This window comes from Hyperolius riggenbachi, chromosome 11, assembly GCF_040937935.1.
Source record: "Hyperolius riggenbachi isolate aHypRig1 chromosome 11, aHypRig1.pri, whole genome shotgun sequence".
In the NCBI taxonomy this organism is placed as follows: Eukaryota; Metazoa; Chordata; class Amphibia; order Anura; family Hyperoliidae; genus Hyperolius; species Hyperolius riggenbachi.
Genome location: NC_090656.1, coordinates 96,935,248 through 96,956,119, shown reverse-complemented (window position 1 = coordinate 96,956,119; position 20,872 = coordinate 96,935,248). Strand labels below are relative to the sequence as shown.

The 20,872-nt window shown below is 45.3% G+C and overlaps 1 protein-coding gene across 1 annotated transcript in view; it reads right to left on the bottom strand.

Annotated features, from left to right (window-relative positions):
• Positions 1-20,872, bottom strand: part of KIF18A (kinesin family member 18A) — a 189,645-nt gene that overhangs the window by 57,485 nt on the left and 111,288 nt on the right. The window contains exons 9-10 of the mRNA XM_068261422.1: positions 16,826-16,935; positions 1,700-1,862 (exon numbers count right to left, since the gene is read on the bottom strand). Of these exons, the coding sequence (XP_068117523.1) occupies positions 1,700-1,862; positions 16,826-16,935 (273 nt within the window). The remainder of the gene's footprint in view (positions 1-1,699; positions 1,863-16,825; positions 16,936-20,872) is intronic.

Here is a 20,872-nt window from a genome sequence, read left to right as displayed (position 1 = left end):
ATGCACCTGTATGTATTTAGAGAGAGTTTCACCTAATTCCCCCTCATCTGTGTCTAATCAAAGTTGTAATCTGATCCCTCAGCTGTGTCAGCTGACTGCCACGGCAGAGAGGCTAATTTGAAAGCACAGGATGTTAACCATATGTCTGCTTCCATGAAAGCAGGAAGTAGACACTGCAGATTTGTTTTAGCTGTAACAAAAATGGTTTTCTTTAAAGGTTATTAAGCTGTTGCGTATCGTTTAGAGCAGAGAGAAAGTTCAGGTCCGCTTTTAAACCCCTCTCTCTCTCTCTGGTGTGTTGCCTGATGTCCAGCAAATAACTCACCAATACTCTTGGCTCTCTATTGTCCCAGATGGACATCGCTCTACAGCTATTGTTTAAACGGTCCCTCCTCCCCCTGTCTGATCATCAGAAATAGTTTTCTTGGCCATCTACTTGGGGTACAAGTTTGAGAAACACTGCCTTAGCAGATCGCAATGCGAAACCCTGCATTTTCCCCCTAGTCGCCGAGGTAGTGCTGTGAACTATTGGGAACAAACCGCAATTGCGCTAAACCCTGCAGGCATATGATTGCGTTTGTGGAAAAAAAAAAAAAAAAACAGAATCGGACAAAAACAAATCGTGCTGATGTAGGAGTACCGCGATTTACATGTTAATCGTGGTGCTGTTGTGATCAGCAAGATTTGAGCGATGCTCCATTTTGAACAAATCGCAGCAAGTGGAGAAGCAGCCTTGTGCCATTGCATTTCTGTGGCTGGAAGCGCTGCACTGTCTAAAATGAAGCACCTGAAGGGTGTATTTCCACTAGGATAATAACTTTCACATGTGTTCCTGGATGCAAATTTATGCAGTTTATACACATTTCTGTATGTGTTTAACAATCATTACATGGGAAACCTGCATGGTGCAGAAACCTGCAGCATGCAGTACATATTTTTTGCATTGGTTTAATTTTTAATACACAAAACAGCATTGCAAATTTGGGTACTTATCCGTTAGCCGGGCGCATCCGGCAGGTGGCGCTGTTGATGTTAATTCCAATCATAATTACTTCACGTCAACATGTGAATGTAAACCGCCGGATGCGCCCGGCTTAAACAGATCAAGCCGCCGGCTTGCTTCGTGAGTGTCTCGCTCTCCTCCCCCTCTTGCCCTCTCTCGTATGAGCCTTGGGGAGGGGATTGCGACGAACGACTCTGGGGGGACACGCATGTCCCCTCCCCAGTGTTCTATAGGAGAGAGGGCAAGAGGGGGAGAAGAGCGAGACACGAAGCAAGCCGGCGGCTTGATCTGTTTAAGCCGGGCGCATCCGGCGGTTTACATTCACAGGTTGACGTGAAGTAATTATGATTGGAATTAACATCAACAGCGCCACCTGCCGGATGCGCCCGGCTAACGGATAAGTACCCAAATTTGTACTTCCTGGAAACAGGCCCTAAATGTCTTGGAAGCCTGGTACATCCATGCTTTAAAAGGCAAATTCAAGTCAAATGTTAATATTTGCCAGAAGCTGTCCTTTTACAGATATTTTCCTTAAACAATAAGAACGAGAAAGAAGCCACTACAAAAGTTCGGCTCATTTGGCATTTAATCTAGCTCAAGCCTTTTGACATTTTTAATTTCACAGAAGCGGCATAAGTTGGCTCGTTGTGAAGCCGCCAGACTGTACTTTGTCATATTCCCTTATGAAGGGCTCACCTTCAGCGCCTGCTCCAGAGAGCACAGCATTTGGATCTGCTCGTGGTACTGCTTCTGGTAAATGGTCTTTAGTTCATTCTCCTTTAGACGCATCTCCAGGTTGCTAAAGGACGCTCTTATTTCCTCCCTGTTGCTAAAAAGTGAGTGTAGTATATCTTGGTATCTGAAAGGAGAGGATGAAAGTTAATATTACCCAAGTCATTCAGCCAACGTGGTGTAAAAATCTCTTGGTGTGATTTATGTATACAATTTCCACGGCACGCAAATCATCTCTTTACAAGCTGGTCTTTCCGTGTGCCAAAATGCAAGTCCAAGTAAAGAGTCTGCAGCAAGAGAGCTATGACCGGGAGGGCTTGCAACTAGGCTGGGTATACACCATGCACTTTTTACATCAGATTCTACGCATTTCTGATTGAAGAAAAGATCGGATAAAAATCTGTACAGCCTGAATGCCAGCGACCGATTCCAGCTCAAAGTTTATCTCTTTCTAGATTGTAAGCAAAACGAACAGGATGCAAAACACATCAATGAATGTGTTTGCATGTCTGCACTATGCATGTTACAGGGCCAGAGTTAGGACACCTATGTTTACCTGGGTACTTCTACGCAGTATAGGTGACTAAGCATAAGAATGCATTCTTCTGTGAACTAAAACCCTGGCTTTTAATTTAGCTGTAGGGATAACAGTTGTGCCTGGATGAGTAAATCTGTGAATGCATTTGTTTGAACATTTGCATGTGAGTGTGCGAAGGGTTAATTGATTTTTGCTGTTTCTAGCCACACCCCCTTCAGCACCTCCCTTTCCCTAATAATTTATTTAATGTCCTAACTAGAGGCGATGTGCCTGGATATATGTATGTTTATTCTTATCATTGACTTAAATACAGGTATAGAGTTTGCCATAACGACTTCCTGTGGCAATGCATTCCACATCTTAATCACTCTTACTGTAAAGAACCCTTTCCTAAATAAATGGGTAAAACGTTTTTCCTCCATGCGCAAGTCCTTTGAGAAGGCCTAGGGACAAAAAGCTCATCCGCCAAGCTATTATATTGCCCTCTGATGTATTTATACATGTTAATTAGATCTCCTCTAAGGCGTCTTTTCTCTAGACTAACTAAACCCAGTTTATCTAACCTTTCTTGGTAAGCGAGACCTTCCATCCCACGTATCAATTTTGTTGCTCGTCTCTGCACCTGCTCTAAATCTGCAATATCTTTTTTTGTAATGTGGTGCCCAGAACTGAATTCCATATTCCAGATGTGGCCTTACTAGAGAGTTAAACAGGGGCAATATTGTGCTAGCATCTCGAGTTTTTATTTCCCTTTTCATGCATCCCAAAATTTTGTTAGCTTTAGCTGCAGCGGCTTGGCATTGAGTACCATTATTTAACTTGTTGTCGATGAGTACTCCTAAGTCCTTCTCCAAGTTTGATGTCCCCAACTGTATCCCATTTATTTTGTATGGTGCTAGACCATTGGTACGACCAAAATGCATGACTTAACATTTTTCAACATTGAATTTCATCTGCCATTTATGTGCCCATATAGCCATCCTATCCAGATCCTGTTTCAATAGGACACTATCTTCCTGAGAGTTGATGATTCTGCACAATTTTGTATCATCTGCAAAAATAGCAACATTGCTCACTACTGCATCTACTAGGTCATTAATAAATAAATTGAAGAGCACTGGACCCAGTACAGACCCCTGTGGGACCCCACTGCTAACAGTCTCCCATTTTGAGTACGATCCATTGACCACAACTCTTTGTTTTCTGTCCATTAGCCAGTTCCCAATCCATGCACACAGACTCTTCCCCAGTCCTTACATCCTCATCTTTTGCACCAGACTTTTGTGGGGAACAGTGTCGAAGGCCTTTGCAAAGTCCAAGTATATCACATCTACAGCATTCCCAATATCCATATTAGCATTCACTACCTCATAAAAGCTGAGCATGTTAGTCAAACAGGACCTGTCTTTAGTAAACCCATGTTGATGCTGAGAAATAAGATTATTTTCTACTATGAAGTTACTATGAAGTCATATATAGTATCTCTTAGTAACCCCTCAAATGCAGTTATCATATTTGCTTTTATGCACATATAATAATGTATGTATTGTGAGGGATCAGCTGCAAATGGTGAGTACTCAGCGAGAGATAGCAGCACAGACAGGTGTATTTTCCAAAACAAACAATAGTTTATTGGACAGCAGGCTTCTTAGACAGCAGTCTTTTGGCAGTTTGTAAAGTACAGTTCAAATGAAAACAAAATGCCAGTCCAGGCCAGCAGCTTACGTTCAGCTTTCCATATCAGGAACACACCAAACTCCATGTGCAGCCTGCCCTTTCTCTCCAGAGCAAAACCAGCTTCCTGGAATCAAACCTGAAGTCTTTCTCAGCAGACTGTCAGACCTTGCTGGTCACACCCTCTCTCTCTCCTCCTACTCCAGCCTTTCAAAGCTGCTCTGTTAACCCTGTGTGACCTGACTCCAGCAGAAGCCCACATACACAGAGTAAACGATCCACCCAGGATCTGGCGACCAGATGCGCCCGCCCACTCTGCATCTGGTCAGCTCCGGACCCAAGTAAGGTTTTTAACCTCTGTCCATGTGACAGACAGCCAAAACCTTTTTATTCCGGAGCTGCTACTGGATGTAGCGTCTGATCCCAGGTGGAATGTACCTCCCATCCAACACAACCTGGGACAAATCGATTACCTCCTGGGTATCGACTTTGTCACATACTCCCCCCCTCTGTTCGATCCCGTGGGATCGGACACAGTCTGCGGCAAGACAGAATGTCCTTGATAGAGCATCTGCATTGCCATGCAGTCTTCCAGCTCTGTGCTCCACAGAAAAATTAAAGGGCTGTAATGCCAGAAACCAGCGCGTTACCCTTGCATTTTTCTCTTTGTTTTGAGACATCCATGTGAGAGGAGCATAGTCGGTAATGAGGCGAAAGCGACGGCCCAAGAGATAGTACCGTAGAGCCTCGAGTGCCCACTTGATGGCCAGACACTCCCGCTCCACGATACTATATCTTTCTTCGGCTGCGGTCAGCCTTCGACTCAGATACACAACTGGGTGCTCCTCTCCATTGACGATTTGGGATAGGACTGCTCCTAACCCCACAGCTGAAGCATCTGTCTGTACCAGAAACTCTTTTTTAAAATCAGGCGTGACCAAGACTGGACCCCTGCACAATGCCTCCTTAAGACCTTGAAAGGCTTCTTCAGCCTCCTGTCCCCATGGACCCATGGAGGAACTTTTCCCTTTTGTGAGGTTTGTAATGGGAGTGGCCAAAGTGGCAAAATTTGGAATTAACCTCCTATAATAGCCCACCAAACCTAAGAAGGTCCTGACCTGCTTTTTCGTGGTAGGCCTAGGCCAGCCCCTTATGGCCTCCACTTTCTGCACTTGGGGCTTAATCAGACCTCTCCCAATTGTGTACCCCAGGTAACGAGCCTCCTCCAACCCTACTGCACACTTCTTGGGGTTCGCTGTCAGCCCCGCCGTTCTAATGGCATCCAGGACCGCCTGGACTTTCGGAAGGTGGCTTTCCCAATCTGTACTGAAGACAACCACGTCGTCCAAATAAGCCGCAGCATACCGCTGATGCGGCCTGAGGATCTTGTCCATCATCCTTTGAAAGGTGGCTGGGGCCCCTTGCAACCCAAACGGCATCCTGACATACTGAAACAGCCCTTGGGGAGTCGAGAAGGCTGTCTTCTCCTTGGCTGATTCAGTTAAGGGCACCTGCCAATATCCCCGGGTCAGATCTAAGGTGGTGACATATCTTGCAGGGCCCAGCCTTTCGACTAACTCATCTACCCTTGGCATAGGGTAGGCATCAAATTTTGACACCTCATTCAATTTTCTGAAGTCATTACAGAAACGAATGGATCCGTCAGGCTTCGGAACTAGCACTAAGGGGCTATTCCATTCGCTGTTGGACTCCTCAATAACCCCCAGTTCCAGCATTCTTTCTACTTCCCCTGCTATGGCCTGTCTGCGAGCTTCAGGTATTCTATAAGGTTTAAGGCGGACCTGTACATGGGGCTCAGTCACAACATCATGCCTGATGACTTGGGTACAACCTGGAAGTTCCGAGAATACCTCTCGATTCCGTAAGAGGAACTCTCGGACCTCCCGTTTCTGTGAAACAGACAGCGTCTCAGCCACCTGTACCAGCTCTATTCCACCCTTGGTGGATTCTTGAGTAACCTGGGAAGCTGCAAGGGCCACCCTCTCTTTCCAGGGTTTCAGTAAATTCACATGGTATATCTGTTCTGGCTTCCTCCGGCCAGGCTGGTAAACCCGGTAATTCACCTCCCCGACCTTTTCAATAATCTCATATGGTCCTTGCCACTTAGCCAAAAACTTGCTTTCAACCGTGGGTACCAACACCAGGACCCGGTCCCCAGGACTGAAAGCTCGCACCTTTGCTGACTTATTATAAACACGAGACTGAGCCTCCTGGGCATGTTGCAAATGCTCTCTGACTAAAGGCATCACTGCTGCAATCCTATCTTGCATACCAGACACATGTTCAACAATACTTCTGTAGGGGGTGGCCTCTTGCTCCCAGGTTTCTTTGGCTATATCCAGGATTCCCCGTGGGCATCGCCCATACAACAACTCAAACGGCGAAAAACCTGTGGAAGACTGAGGGACCTCCCGAATTGCAAACATTAAGTAGGGCAAAAGGCAATCCCAATCTTTGCCGTCCTTGTCCACTACTTTCTTTAACATATTTTTTTAAGGTTTTGTTGAATCTTTCCACAAGCCAGTCCGTTTGAGGGTGGTACACTGAAGTACGAATCTGATCGATCTTCATCAGTTTACACACTTCTTTCATCAATTTAGACATAAATGGGGTACCCTGGTCTGTCAAAATTTCCTTTGGCAAACCTACTCTGGTGAACATGTGGAACAACTCACGTGCAATCACTTTAGACGACGTATTTCTCAGGGGAACCGCTTCTGGGTAGCGAGTGGCATAGTCCACTACCACCAGAATGTATTGGTGACCGCGCGCTGATCGAACCAATGGCCCCACTAGGTCCATGGCTATCCTTTCGAAGGGCACTTCGATAATGGGCAAGGGGACGAGCGGACTTCGAAAATGGGGAGCCGGAGCACATCTTTGGCATTCGGGACAGGATTCACAGTAAGCTTTTACATCTCCATGTACCCCAGGCCAAAAGAATCGCTGTAGGACTCGGTCCCTAGTTTTTTCGGTACCCAAATGTCCCCCCAGGGCATGTTTGTGCGCTAGGTCTAGGACCATTGTGCGATACGACTTAGGCACTACGAGTTGTTCCACAACCTCACCCTGAATTTTACAAACCTGGTACAGCAAGTCTGATTGTACCGCCAAATGAGGAAATGCTTTTTCAGCCCCGACCACTTGGGGTTCACCGTTCAACACCTTGACATTTTCCCACGCTTTTGCCAGCGTAGGATCCCTTAGCTGGGCCGTCCCAAAGTTATCCCGAGAAACCTCCAGCTCTGGTAGGACCGAGCCCTCAGAGGTCTCCGGGGATAACTCAGAGTCCCCAGCAAACACCTCCAAGGGAGAAAACATTTCATTACCATCAATGTCTGTATTATTTTTAGATTCCAGCTCTCTTGAGCCTCCACAGTTATCCCCTTCCCACAAGTTCCAGAACAGTGGAAAGTCCCTCCCCAGAATGACACTATGTGCCAAGTTCGGGCTCACCACTATTTCCTGAGTGGCAGGTCCACAGTTTGTTTCAATGGTGAGAAGGGCGGTGGGGTATTGTTTAGAGTCCCCATGAACACATTGTACTGTGACCCGACGATTCCCCAGCCAGGCCGGGTCCACTAAACTGGAATGCACCAGGGTCACCAAGCTACCAGAGTCTAAGAGAGCCTGGACAGTTTTTCCAGCAATTTTTACCACCGCCAAATGAGTCACAGCTTGCGATATACACAGGTCGCGCAAACAAGGACCTGCGACGAGTGTAATCGCACTCCATGGGTTCAACTGCCTGAGGACAGTTAGCAGCAATATGTCCCCACTCTTTACATTGCCAACATTGTACCGGGGATCGACTTCTTACCATTGTGCCTGGTCGACCTCGGCCTGCAGAGCTTGGCTCACTGACCACACCCCCCACAAAGTCAGCTTTTGTCTTACCAGTTCCCTGGGGTGCTGCCAGTCTCCGGGTAGCTGAGCGCTGTCCTGTGGCCCAAGCCAAAGAGTCCTCTGCAGCCAGATAACGTTCCAGCAGCGCAATGAGTTCATCAGCTGACTGTGGATCTGCATGACTCACCCACCTTCGCAAAGCCGGCGGTAGGGAGCGCAAGAAATGGTCAATGGTAACTCTTTCGACGACCTCCGGAGCTGTTAACTTCTCAGGTTCCAACCACTTCTTTACCAAGTGGATTAGATTGTGCATCTGGGACCTTGGAGAGCATCCGGCTGAATAGGACCACTGGTGAACTCGCTGGGCTCGCACAGCCGGGGTGACACTAAGTCTACGCAGGATCTCCTCCTTCAGCTTGTCGTAGTCTTTAGCATCCTCTAGGGCAAGGCCGAAGTAGGCCTTTTGAGCATCCCCAGTCAGGAATGGCGCTACCAATCCTGCCCATTGCGTTTTAGGCCAGGCTTCCCTCTCCGCTGTCCTCTCAAAGGTATGGAGGAACGCCTCAACGTCATCATGAGGAGTCAGCTTCTGCAAGAAGTGGCTTGCGCGGATGGTGCCTCCACTGCCAGGTACCAGCAGCTGTCCCTCTTGGTTCCGAGCCACAAGTTGTTGCACCAACTCACTCACTGCTTTCCTGTCAGCCTCAGCAGTCTGACGATCGGCTACCGCAGCTGCAGCCAGACTCTCACACAGGGCAACCGCTTGCTGCTGTACTGCCTCTGTATGTTGTTGTAGGGCTGTGTTCGTTTTCCGCTGCTCAGCATTAGCCTGTTGCAAGGCCGCATTCGCCAACACCAGCTGCTTCACCATTTCATCCATGCTGCTGTTCAAAATTTTAAATCTTGCGCCAAACACACTGTCGCTGTAGGCATGCTAAGTTGCCCGCATCCGAGCACCAATTGTGAGGGATCAGCTGCAAATGGTGAGTACTCAGCGGGAGATAGCAGCACAGACAGGTGTATTTTCCAAAACAAACAATAGTTTATTGGACAGCAGGCTTCTTAGACAGCAGTCTTTTGGCAGTTTGTAAAGTACAGTTCAAATGAAAACAAAATGCCAGTCCAGGCTAGCAGCTTACATTCAGCTTTCCATATCAGGAACACACCAAACTCCATGTGCAGCCTGCACTTTCTCTCCAGAGCAAAACCAGCTTCCTGGAATCAAACCTGAAGTCTTTCTCAGCAGACTGTCAGACCTTGCTGGTCACACCCTCTCTCTCTCCTCCTACTCCAGCCTTTCAAAGCTGCTCTGTTAACCCTGTGTGACCTGACTCCAGCAGAAGCCCACATACACAGAGCAAACGATCCACCCAGGATCTGGCGACCAGATGCGCCCGCCCACTCTGCATCTGGTCAGCTCCGGACCCAAGTAAGGTTTTTAACCTCTGTCCATGTGACAGACAGCCAAAACCTTTTTATTCCGGAGCTGCTACTGGATGTAGCGTCTGATCCCAGGTGGAATGTACCTCCCATCCAACACAACCTGGGACAAATCGATTACCTCCTGGGGATCGACTTTATGAATGAATGAATGAATGAATGAATGAATGAATAAATATATATATATATATATATATATATATATATATATATATATGATTACAAGTTTCCAAAGCGTAGTCTTTCTTGCCCTGAAAGCTGGTCATTGCATTTTACTTTTTTCTATTATAACTGCTTTTTATTATAAATTAAAATCTTCTAATGAGCAATTCTGAACACTGTGTGCCTAAGGCAGAGACAGTTTCTCAGACTGTTTGTTTACATTCCAGTGTTGATACATTTGAGTTTAACAAGTTAAAAAAGATACTGTTATCTCCAGTTTGGATGCGGATTTGAAGCTGAATAGCAGGAGAAAGTGCTTTGTTTAACCACTTCGCATCCAGACCTTGTTTTCCCCTTATTGACCAGAGCAGTTTTGACGTTTTAGCTATGTCCCTATTCAATCAGCAATAACTTTATCCCTACTCACAAAACGTAAATGATGTACATATCGTTTTTTTCAGGATAAACTAGACTTTCACTGGGGGATATTTTGTCCCGAGAATTTTTTTTTCTGCGTATTTTAGCGGGAAAAAAAGAGGGGAAAACGTTAAAATTGCATTATTTCTCAGGTTTTCTTCAATTCTAGTAAAAAATACAAAGTGCTACAGTAGGTAAAAGACATGCCATCAGTATTAAGTCCCCCAAGGATAGATAGCCAGATGTGTGCCCAGTATCAGACCCCCCTCCCAGTATAGCCAGATGTGCCCCCCAATATCCGCCTCCATTATAGCCAGCTATCCCCATTTATTGTCCAGTGCTGCGTAATATGTTGGCGCTTTATAAATACAATAAATAAATAAATATGCCCCCGCATTTGCGACCCCCCACATATTTATACAGCTGCGTATCCCAAATAAGCACCCCTCATTATAGCCAGATGTGTCCCCAGGATCAGTGTTCCCCATTATAGCCAGATGTGCCCCCAGGATTAGCGCCCCCGCCCCATTATTGCATATGTGCCCCCCAGCATTAAGTTATGTCCCTCAGGACCATCAGATGTGCCCCCCATTATAAAATCCCCCACCCCATTACCCTGATGGGCCCCAATAATAATTTCAACCCCCCTTCAGATTTTAAACCCCCACCCTCTGTTATGGGAAGCCTGATGTGCCCCCCTCCCCCTTATCACTATGCCCCCCCCCCCCCCCCCCAGATCGTAAAAAAAATGCCCCTGCAAGATGAATATCTCACCTTACCTGGTTCCTGCGATCATCCTGAAACTCCAGCCTCCATTCTCCGCTCTTCACTCAGCCCTGTGGCGCTGAATATCCGGGTCCCGGCTTGATGACGTCATCAAGCCAGGACCCGGGTATATTCAGCGTCACAGGGCTGAGTGCACCGCGGAGAATGGAGGCTGGAGCTGCAGGATGATCGCAGGAACCAGTTAAGGTAAGATATTCATCTTGCAGGGGCGTTTTTTTTTTACGATCTGGCCACGGAGGGGGAAAGATGAATGATCACGCTGTTTGCTACAGCGGTGATCATTCATCCGCGGGGGGGGGTCACTAATTGGCTACAAGGGAACATGTTCCCTTTTGCCAATTAGTAAGGCAGCTGACAGTGCCGGGGGGTGCGCTCTGAAGCGCACCTGTTCCTGCACAACAGCGCTGCAAGCAGGTCAGTATATCTACGTCGCTGTGGCTTGGAGGGTGCCACAGCTGACGTAGATCTACTGTAGTGGAGGGGAAAGTGGTTAACCATTTCAGTGATGTTCTGCTAGAATTTTTTTTCTGGAATAGTAGCTTTCAAGCTGAGAGCAATCTCTTAGAGCAAAAGTAGAAATGTTGGCTTTCAGACTACTTTAAAGGAAACCTGAGATGTTCTTCCCAGGCAGCTCTGTTAGTATACCATCTTCACCGGTAATTGGCCCCAGTCACGTCAGTCAGGCTGCACTGCACATACATGACCCTGCCGCACGTGCCCCATTGATGTCACACATGCGCCAGCCAATCTGCCAGTGTGGCCATAATTTGCGAGGAAGAAGCAGCTGGACTCGCAGCAGCCTGTCAGGTAAGAGAGTTTAATGCAAAGGCACATAAACATTTGGTGGAACTGCGGCTGGGGTTCTGCCGCATTCGTCGCCAAATTGATTGTACTGATCAGTCAAATCGGCAATTGGGAATGCTTGTTGCAGCACAGATTTTCATTTGATTCGATAATTATCGAATTGGATGTCAAACCTTAGGCAGGGGACACATCTAACCATGACTTACAAAGGAAAGATGGGTAAGAAACCACATTACTCTATGGAAAGGAAGGGAGGGAAGCTAGCAACACATAAAGGTCCAGCCAACTGCGCGTAAGGTACAAACACATGCACCAAAAGGTAACCCACAGAAATTGGGATTTAATCCCTAGGAAAACCGGTTGAAGTTTACTACTGGGCAGCAGGGTGGCGTAGTAGTTAGCGCTCTCGCCTTGCAGCGCTGGGTCCCTGGTTCGAATCACGGCCAGGTCAACATCTGCAGGGAGTTTGTATGTTCTTCTCGTGTCTGTGTGGGTTTCCTCCCGGCACTCCAGTTTCCTCACACATCCCCCCCAAAAAACCCCACAAAGATAAGTTCATTGACTCCCCCTAAATTGGCCCTAGACTTCGATACATACACTACACAATACACACATGGACATAAGACTTTGGCAGTGAGTGACTAGATTGTGAGCCCCTCTGAGGGACAGTTCGTGACAATATACTCTTTACAGCGCTGTAGAATATGTCAGCGCTATATAAATACTAAATAATAATAATACTATCGTACAAGTGCATCATGAGGCTATAGCCTCAAAACACATTCCGTTGCTATGGAGGTGGGAGGAGAGATGACAGGGTGGTAGAGTGGAAGGAGAACAATGTGCTTGGCACTCGTAAGCCACACACACACACACGCACACACACACGCACACACACACACACACCTATGCAGAGGTGACCCTGACCAACCAAAGCACATTTATGCAGCTTGAAAATGGACCAATCAAAGCTGCATAATTTGCATAACCATGCATCAACTTAGAATCATTTCCAATTTAATATTCCAGTAGAATCCCTTTATAGTAAATTCCAAGGGACCAGGAAAAGTAGTATACTCTATCAGAAGTTACAATATAAGAATTAGTCACACATTGTATATTTATACACTTGCTGGGAACCGAGGACTGGGTTTACTGTATCCAGAGGCTTACCATATCAGAGTGTACTATAATGAGACTACTGTCATCTCTTTTTGAAGCTTAACCCTACCCCCCCTTATTTGGTCACCAACATAACTCCTAACCTTAGAGGGAACCCAAGGGGAGAGGGATATTGGAGACTGCTATATTTATTACCTTGTAAACAATGCCAGTTGCCTGGAAGCCCTATTTATCTTCTGCCAAGTAGTGTCTGAGTCAAAACCATGGAACAAGCATATGGCTGATTCAGTAATATCTGAGTCAGCTGACTCAAGAGTCCCTGATCTCCTGAATGCCTGTTCGGGGTCTATGGCTACAAATATTAGAGACACAGGGTCATGAGGTCTGCCAGGCAACTGGTATAGTTTAAAAGGAAATAAATATGGCAGCCTCCATAGACCTCCCTCTACTGGTATCCTGGCGGGCGTTTTGAACAGGAAATCCTCACACGTTTACCTCCGTGATAGCGACAAATATTGTCGCTAATCTTGGGGTGATATAGCATATGGGGGGGGGGGCAGAGAGCAGCAGTGTGGGACACAGAGGCCTGTCATGAGGTCTGAACATGCCTCTTCAACCCATCTGTCCCCCAAAAAACCATTTTTGTCTGTTTTTAATACCCAAACCTAGTCTCAGAACCTCTACCTACCAGATTCACCTAATCCTACATTTTTTCCCATCGCCACCGCTGCAGTTGAAAGCAACCCACATCCAGGCAAATTCTTAAAACATCAGTATTTTGACAACATGCAATACAAATGCCAAATTAAACCTCGGTTGACCAAAATTTGCAACACTGAAATTGCAAAAATGTAATAGCTGAACGCCAATGCACCAAATAGAACAGTTCATTTTGCCTCGTTTATAATACCTCTCATCCAAGAGCAGTTTTACATTTATCTACAAGTAAAAAAAAAAAAAAAAGGATCTATGGCAAGCGGTCCATAATTAGAATATCAGAATACCAATGAGTGAATTTACCCAGCTTTAAACCTTTGCCTGCCTAAGACCCACTGCGACATGTTTTGCAGCACTTGGTGATCATCTTCGATCAGCAAAGCACTACACCAGTGGAACCCCGTGGGGGAGGTTCCCCTCACAGCGTTGCCATCACTGAGCGATTGCAAAGCACTGCATGCAGCATTTTGGAAGTGCTCCTGGAGCGATCACATCATTGTAGAGCCAAATCCCAATCGCTCCAGGAATCTTTGCCAAAAATCACAAACATCCGACTGGTCTCTGTACAGGCATCCTCTATCTACTGTACCCATCAAAACATGGGCAACAATTGGCCAAAGTGGATTTTCTTAAAGTTTGATTTGTCCCCGGGCACTGCGGCATTTCTCCTGCCACTAGTCACCCTCCAGTTTCCAAAGGAAAATACAAGCACAGAAACAATTCTGTCTGGCTGCAGACACACAAGAGCTATAAGCTGTCAAATAAGACAGGTACAGGACTGTGAAGGGGACAGACATCAGCAGAAGAAACATTTAGGGAGATCTATGCCTATGTACAAATCCTCTGCCTAGGGTAGATGTCTGTAGAGTTCAGAAGCAGCACAACTGCTAAAAACATCAACCACTGACAAAAATGGACAGTGTATGCACGTCAATGCAAATATACTTTACTCACCCCTGTTCTGGAAAAAAAAATCCAAGTTTAATGATCAGATAGTTACTAGTCTAGCTATGTGTTCTCACAGACCTTTATTTCTGCTTTAGGCACAACACCAGGAAAATGTATAAACACTGCTGCTTAATCCCTTAACCACTTCAGCCTTCAGTGTTTTTACACCTTATGCATCCAAGCAATTTTCACCTCCCATTCATTCGCCAATAACTTTATCACTACTTATCACAACTAAATGATCTATATCTTGTTTTTTCCGCCACCAATTAGGCTTTCTTTGGGTGGTACATTTTACTAAGAAATATTTTTTTCTAAATGCATTTAATGGGTATATTAAGAAAAAAATGCATCATTTTTCAGCCATTATAGCTTAAAAATAATACATGCGACCATAATTAAAACCCACATATTTGCCCATTTGTTCCGGTTATTACACCATTTAAATGATGTCCCTATCACAATGTATGACGCCAATATTTTAATTGGAAATAAAGATGCATTTTCAGTTTTGCGTCCACCACCATTTACAAGTTTATCATGGAAAAAAAATATATATAACCTCTTCACATGTATATTAAAAAAGTCCAGACCCTTCGGTAACTACATTTTTGTTTTGTTTTTTTGATTGTACTTTTTTTTTTGTTAAACATTTTATTTGGGTATTTTTGGGTATGTGGGAGGTAAATAGTTAATTTTAAATGTAAGTGCGTGTCTATTCAAAAAAAGAAAAAAAATGTATGTAGATGTAGTTTTACTATTCAGTCATTTTTTGTTCTGGCTTCCTGTAAGCGGTGTATGTATGCTTACAGGAAGTGAAGAGAGGATGTGTAAAAGAACAATTGGGACTTCTACATAGAAGCCAGCAAACCTTCTAACTGGTGCTTAGATCAATGAATGGGAACTGTGCTCCCATTCATTGATTTCCGTGCTAACTGGTAGCCCTGCGCACCCCGGCGGCTCCTTTTTTTTCATGGACGTAGCTCCTACGTCCAGCATGCATTTTTGAGTGTAGCAACTATGTCCAAAAAGCTAGTGGTTAAAACCGCTTTTCGATAAAGGTGGCTATAAAAAAACCAAGGCAAAAGAACAAGCAGGTACAAGTTATGTACACGCTGATCTGAATCCTAATGAACACAGGCAGCTTGGTGTTTCAGTTAGATGAGGCAGATTGGCGTGTTGCTCTGAAGTCCGGGATACATCTGAGCAGCTAGGATCCCAGCTGTGCTGCTCTGCTAATGTGCAACACTAGGTTTTAATGAAAGTTGTAGACTGTTCCTGTACTACTCTGTGCATTCCCTGTTACGTGGATGATGATGCTGCTCTGCAAAATGTTTCATATAGAAGAATCTGGAGCTCTCAGAAACTGTGTGTTAAGTGAGCTCTCAGTCATCCCAATAGCTCAAGTCCTATTTTATACTCCTATACATTTAATATAACGATTACACATACATAGAGCTGAAAGTGAGGCTAAACTCAGAAATTCCTTTCTGAACACCTTATTAAAGAGGCACGGTAATGACATAGTAAAATGTAATAAATTATTTAGGATACCCATTTTTTTTTAACGTTAATTGCACATATATGGGGCAAATGTATTCACTGGGGCAGCGCTGGAGGCTGTATTGATAAATTAATTTAATTATATGCTGCCTGTCCTTTGGATTTCCTAGCAAGCCTGTAAGAGAAGTAGACCTTTACACTTGTTTCAGGTATGTGACTAATGACTGGACCTCCCAGTACAGAAGCCCAGTCAATAATGGCACAAAACTAAAGTTAAAGAGAACCAGAGATCAAGCATCCTCATGTATTTTATTACATTTATCAGTGGGAACATGACAGTAAACACCTACCCTGATTTTAGTTTCATTCTTATCTGCTTAATTAGTATATTATCAGCTGTGATAAGAATCCCCAACTGGCTCAGTCTAGGTTTGACCTGGAATCATTATAGCGGAGGCACTCTTCTGTGGAGTCTTTTCAAGCCCAAGCCTGCCACCTCCTGGCTCAGATTTCCTGCTTTGCATACCGAGAGCTGTGATGACATGGGAGGGGCTGCTGCTGCCAAGATAGAATCTCTGAAACAGACAAGTGTGGCTGCAATAATGATCTGTGTGCTCTGTGTGCACTCTGTCTGCATAGATACTGATGACGACTGCAGTTTCATTCCTATGAGAGAGACTTCCTACAGGCAGCTGCACATCATACCAAAATGAAAGCACACAGATGAAAGGCTGCAGCAGCCTTTCTCATATAGCCTAGACAGCAGCCTAGTCTCATATAGCCTAGACAGCACATCCAGAACAACGTATAACCCGGAAGCAGAAGGGATATGAGCCAGCAGCCATATTTGATTTTTCCCGGGAGCAATAATGGATAAAAAAAACACACTAAAAAAGGCACACCAGAGCGCCGAAATGATCAGGTAGCGCATTTATTCTTTACAAGCTATCGACTGATATGTTTATTTTGTGTGAAACGTTCATCTCTGGTTCCCTTAAAAGAGATTTGCTACACTGACAATGATAACGCTGTACAGTATGCAGCCTTACCACCAGTACCTCCAAATTCGAGACTCTGATAACATTTCAGCAAAATAAGAAAAATACACCTACCTTTTAATTTCAGGTTGTTGTTGGCTTCTGGCAAGCAATGGATTGTGCTTGACCTGTTCAAAGACCTTTTGTTCCTCGTAAGCCTTCAACTTCTCCTTTAACATTGCAATCTAAAACACAACAGCAGCATTCAAATTTGAGATTTTATACAGTTTGTCCCTAAATAACGTGTTAGGGCCCATTCTCACTTGAGCGGGAATCGCGCAATTCCCGCTCAAGGCAAACCGCTAGCTGTTTTTTAAAAACCGCTACAACATGTAACACTATGGCAGTCTTCATACTGGCGCGTTTGCGGTTAGCGTTAACCGCAAACGTGTTACATGCATCAGTTTGCCGGCGATTCGCGATTAACATGCATAGCACCGCTAATCGCGATCGCTCCAAAACGCCGGCGCTAATCGCTGGCATTTTGCGGTTTTAGATGTGAACGGACCCTTATATGGGTTATTATTATTATTATTTAGTATTTATATAGCGCCGACATATTACGCAGCGCTGTACAGTGTATATATATATATATATATATATATTGTCTTGTCACTAACTGTCCCTCAAAGGAGCTCACAATCTAATCCCTACCATAGCCATGTCTATATTATGTAGTGTAAGTACTGTAGTCTAGGGCCAATTTTTAGGGGGAGCCAATTAACTTATCTGTATGTTTTTTTTTGGAATGTGGGAGGAAACCGGAGTGCCCGGAGGAAACCCACGCAGACACGGAGAGAACATACAAACTCTTTGCAGATAGTGCCCTGGCTGGGATTCGAACCAGGGACCCAGCGCTGCAAGGCGAGAGAGCTAACCACTACGCCACCGTGCTGCCCATCTATATCTAAATCCTTCTGAAAGATCTTGGTTTCAGACTTGGCACCCATGCCCAAGACGATTATCGCTTGAAACTGTCAATAGGCACTTACAAATTCTTTACTCTCTGCTTAACACTGCCTTCTATAATCTACGAAAGAGAGCACCAACACCAGTTGTTTAGGACTTCAGGAATGTGACCAGACATCACTACTAGAGACCTCACCGGGCTTTAATTGAATTGCGATCATCAATAATGCATGCTATAAAAGCAGGACTTTAATGCTAGGTACACACCAAACAATTTTCTGACAGATGCTGATTACTGACAGATTGATTAGTTCCAACTGGTCAAATCTGATTTACGATCTATTTTCCATTCACTTCTATACAAAATTGATCGTAAATCAAATCGGACCTGTTGGAAATAATCGATCTGACAGTAAATCTGTCACAAAAATTGAATTGTGTGTACCTAGCATAAAGCATGCTCTGCCCTTCCTGAACCAAACCCCCACCCTTACCAGGGCTTTCAGACCGAGCTGTAAAACTGGATGTAGAGCTTTATACGTATTTAACAAAGAATTATTTTAATTTATACATAACAAAAGAAAAGTTTCAGAAAATGTATAGGATAATACGTGCTAAATGAATTCATAGAAAGTGACTACCAGGTGTCAGACACCAGACGGCTTACAAAGTCTATTTGAAACATTCCCTTAGTATGGCCTGGTGCACACCGATCGGTTTTTGAAGCGTTCCGCAAACAGCTTCCGCCTGTGAAAACGCTTGGCAAATGTTTTTAAATGCGCTGGTGCACACCAGAGGTTTGAGGTTTTTTAGCAAACCGCAAACGTGGGTCCTGCAGCACTTTAGCGGTTTGCAGATGCGTGTCTGCCTCAATGTAAAGCATAGGAAAAGCTCAAACTACTCAGAAAAACGCTCAATCAGAGCGGTTTTCCAGGTGTCGTTACAGTAGCTGTTCAGTAACAGCTTCACTGTAACAATATTTGTAATCTGCTACACAAAAACGCTCCTAAAACGCTAGGCATGTTTAGAAAACCTCTCTAAACATGCCTAGAATGGCTCAGAAATCTGCTTCAAAAACCTCTAACGTTTTGCAGATCTGCAAGAGGTTGTTGGTGTGCACTGGGCCTATAACATGGGCATGCAGTATGGTAGCCAGACGTGCCTCACTCCTTCAGCATACATATGATTAAGCCGCCAAGAGATTTGGGCACAGGGTAAAGCTGGAAAACGGCTCACCCTACTTGTCCAGGCAGTGTTAAATACGGTTACCCCCCTCCAGGTCGCCATGGATAGTGGTGAAAGATGTAATTAGGCTTTTAGTTATTGCTGGCAGCAAAATTCGTGTCTTTATAGTAATTTTTAATCTGTCTTTGCCGGCACAGTGAGTGCAGCCATAGCCGTAATTCCTATAATGGCTAGAGATGGCTTGAACTTCCAATTTTAGGTTCGCAAACGTTGAAAGCGAACTTCTGCAAAAGTTTGCGTTCGAGCTAACCATGCGAACCGCAATAGACTTCAATGGGCAGGCGAACTTTCAAAACTACAAACACTAATTCTGACCACAAAACTGATGGAAAAGATGATTCAAAGGGTCTAACACCTGGAGGGGGGCATGGCGGAGTGGGATACACGCCAAAAGTCCGGGGGAAAATTACGGATTTGACGCAGAGCAGGGTTTTAAGGACAGAAATCACATTGCATTGCTAAATTGGAGGCATAAAGTGCTTTAAAACACCTTGCGTGTGTAGACATCTATCAGGTAGTAATTCAGAATCAGAAATCTTTTTAATCGCCAAGCACGACTGGGTCGTGCCCGGAATTGGGTTTGGCACATACAATTGCTCAGAGAGAGAGTGAGAGTAGTATCAACATAAGAAAAGAAGCATAGTCATGCAATAGTACAGTATAAGGGCATAGACATATCAAAACATACAGTATAATCAGTAGTACATATTAATAGTTTGACGAGCAGCGGTATAGCGGTAGTTCGCAGGGTGCAGTTTAAACAGTTTTATACTAGACAGTCCATCAGGTCGGCAACTGCAGCATTTGGGGGGGGGGGAAGCGTTAGAGATGAAGGGAGTTTAGAAGGTTGACAGCAGAGGGGAAAAAGGAGTCTCTATGCCTCGAAGTTCTGGTGTAAATGGCTCGAAACCTGCGGCCTGAATGGAGCCGGCTGAAAAAGCGGTGGCCCGGGTGTGAGGGGTCACTGGCAATTCTCAGTGCTCTAGATCGTAATCTGGAGGAGGTCGAGTGAGGGGAGAGGTCTACCGATGATTCTCTCCGCCGATCTAATGACCCTCTGGAGCTCGTATCTGTCGCTGTTGGTGGAGATAGCGTACCAGACTAGGATGGATGAGCAGAGGACGGACTCAATGGTAGCTGTGTAGAAGTTCGTCAGCAGCTCCTGAGCCATGCCAAACTTCTTCAGTTGGCGGAGGAAAAACAGCCTCTGTTGTGCTTTCCTCTGGGTCAAGGCGGTGTTTGCCTTCCAGTTCAGGTCCTTAGAGATGGTAGTGCCCAGAAGGCGGACACTAGCCACTCTTGCCACCTCTGTGCCATTAATGTAGATTGGTGGTGGAGTGGGCGCCTTCTTCCTGAAGTCCACTATCAGCTCCACGGTCTTGGCTGTGTTGAGGACTAGCCTGTTCTCCTTACACCACTGGCAAATTCTGTCAACCTCGCGACGATAGTCCTGCTCGTCATTGTTTGTTATAAGGCCAACAATGGTGGTATCATCAGCGAATTTGATGACTTTTACCGAGTCCACTGTGGATCTGCAGTTGTTTGTATAGAGGGAGAACAGGATCGGTGACAGAACACAGCCTTGTGGAGCCCCTGTGTTTGTTGTCCTCGGTTGAGACGAGATATCCCCCAGTTTGACAGCTTGGGACCTGTTGGTCAGGAAGTGTGTAATCCATAAGTAAAGGGTGGGGTGGACATTCAGTGCCATGAGATGGTTTTGGAGTATGCGGGGGCAGATGGTGTTAAATGCTGAGCTGAAGTCCAGCAGGAGGATTCTGACATATGAGTTCAGTTTGTCGAGGTGGTTGTTTGTAAGCTCCAGGCAGATGTTGATGGCATCGTCAGTGGATCTGTTCGCTCTATACGCAAACTGTAGCGGGTCCAGTAGCGCCGAGGTAGAAAGCTTAAGGTGAGACAGGACCACCCTCTCGAAGGTTTTCATGATGACAGATGTAAATGCCACAGGTA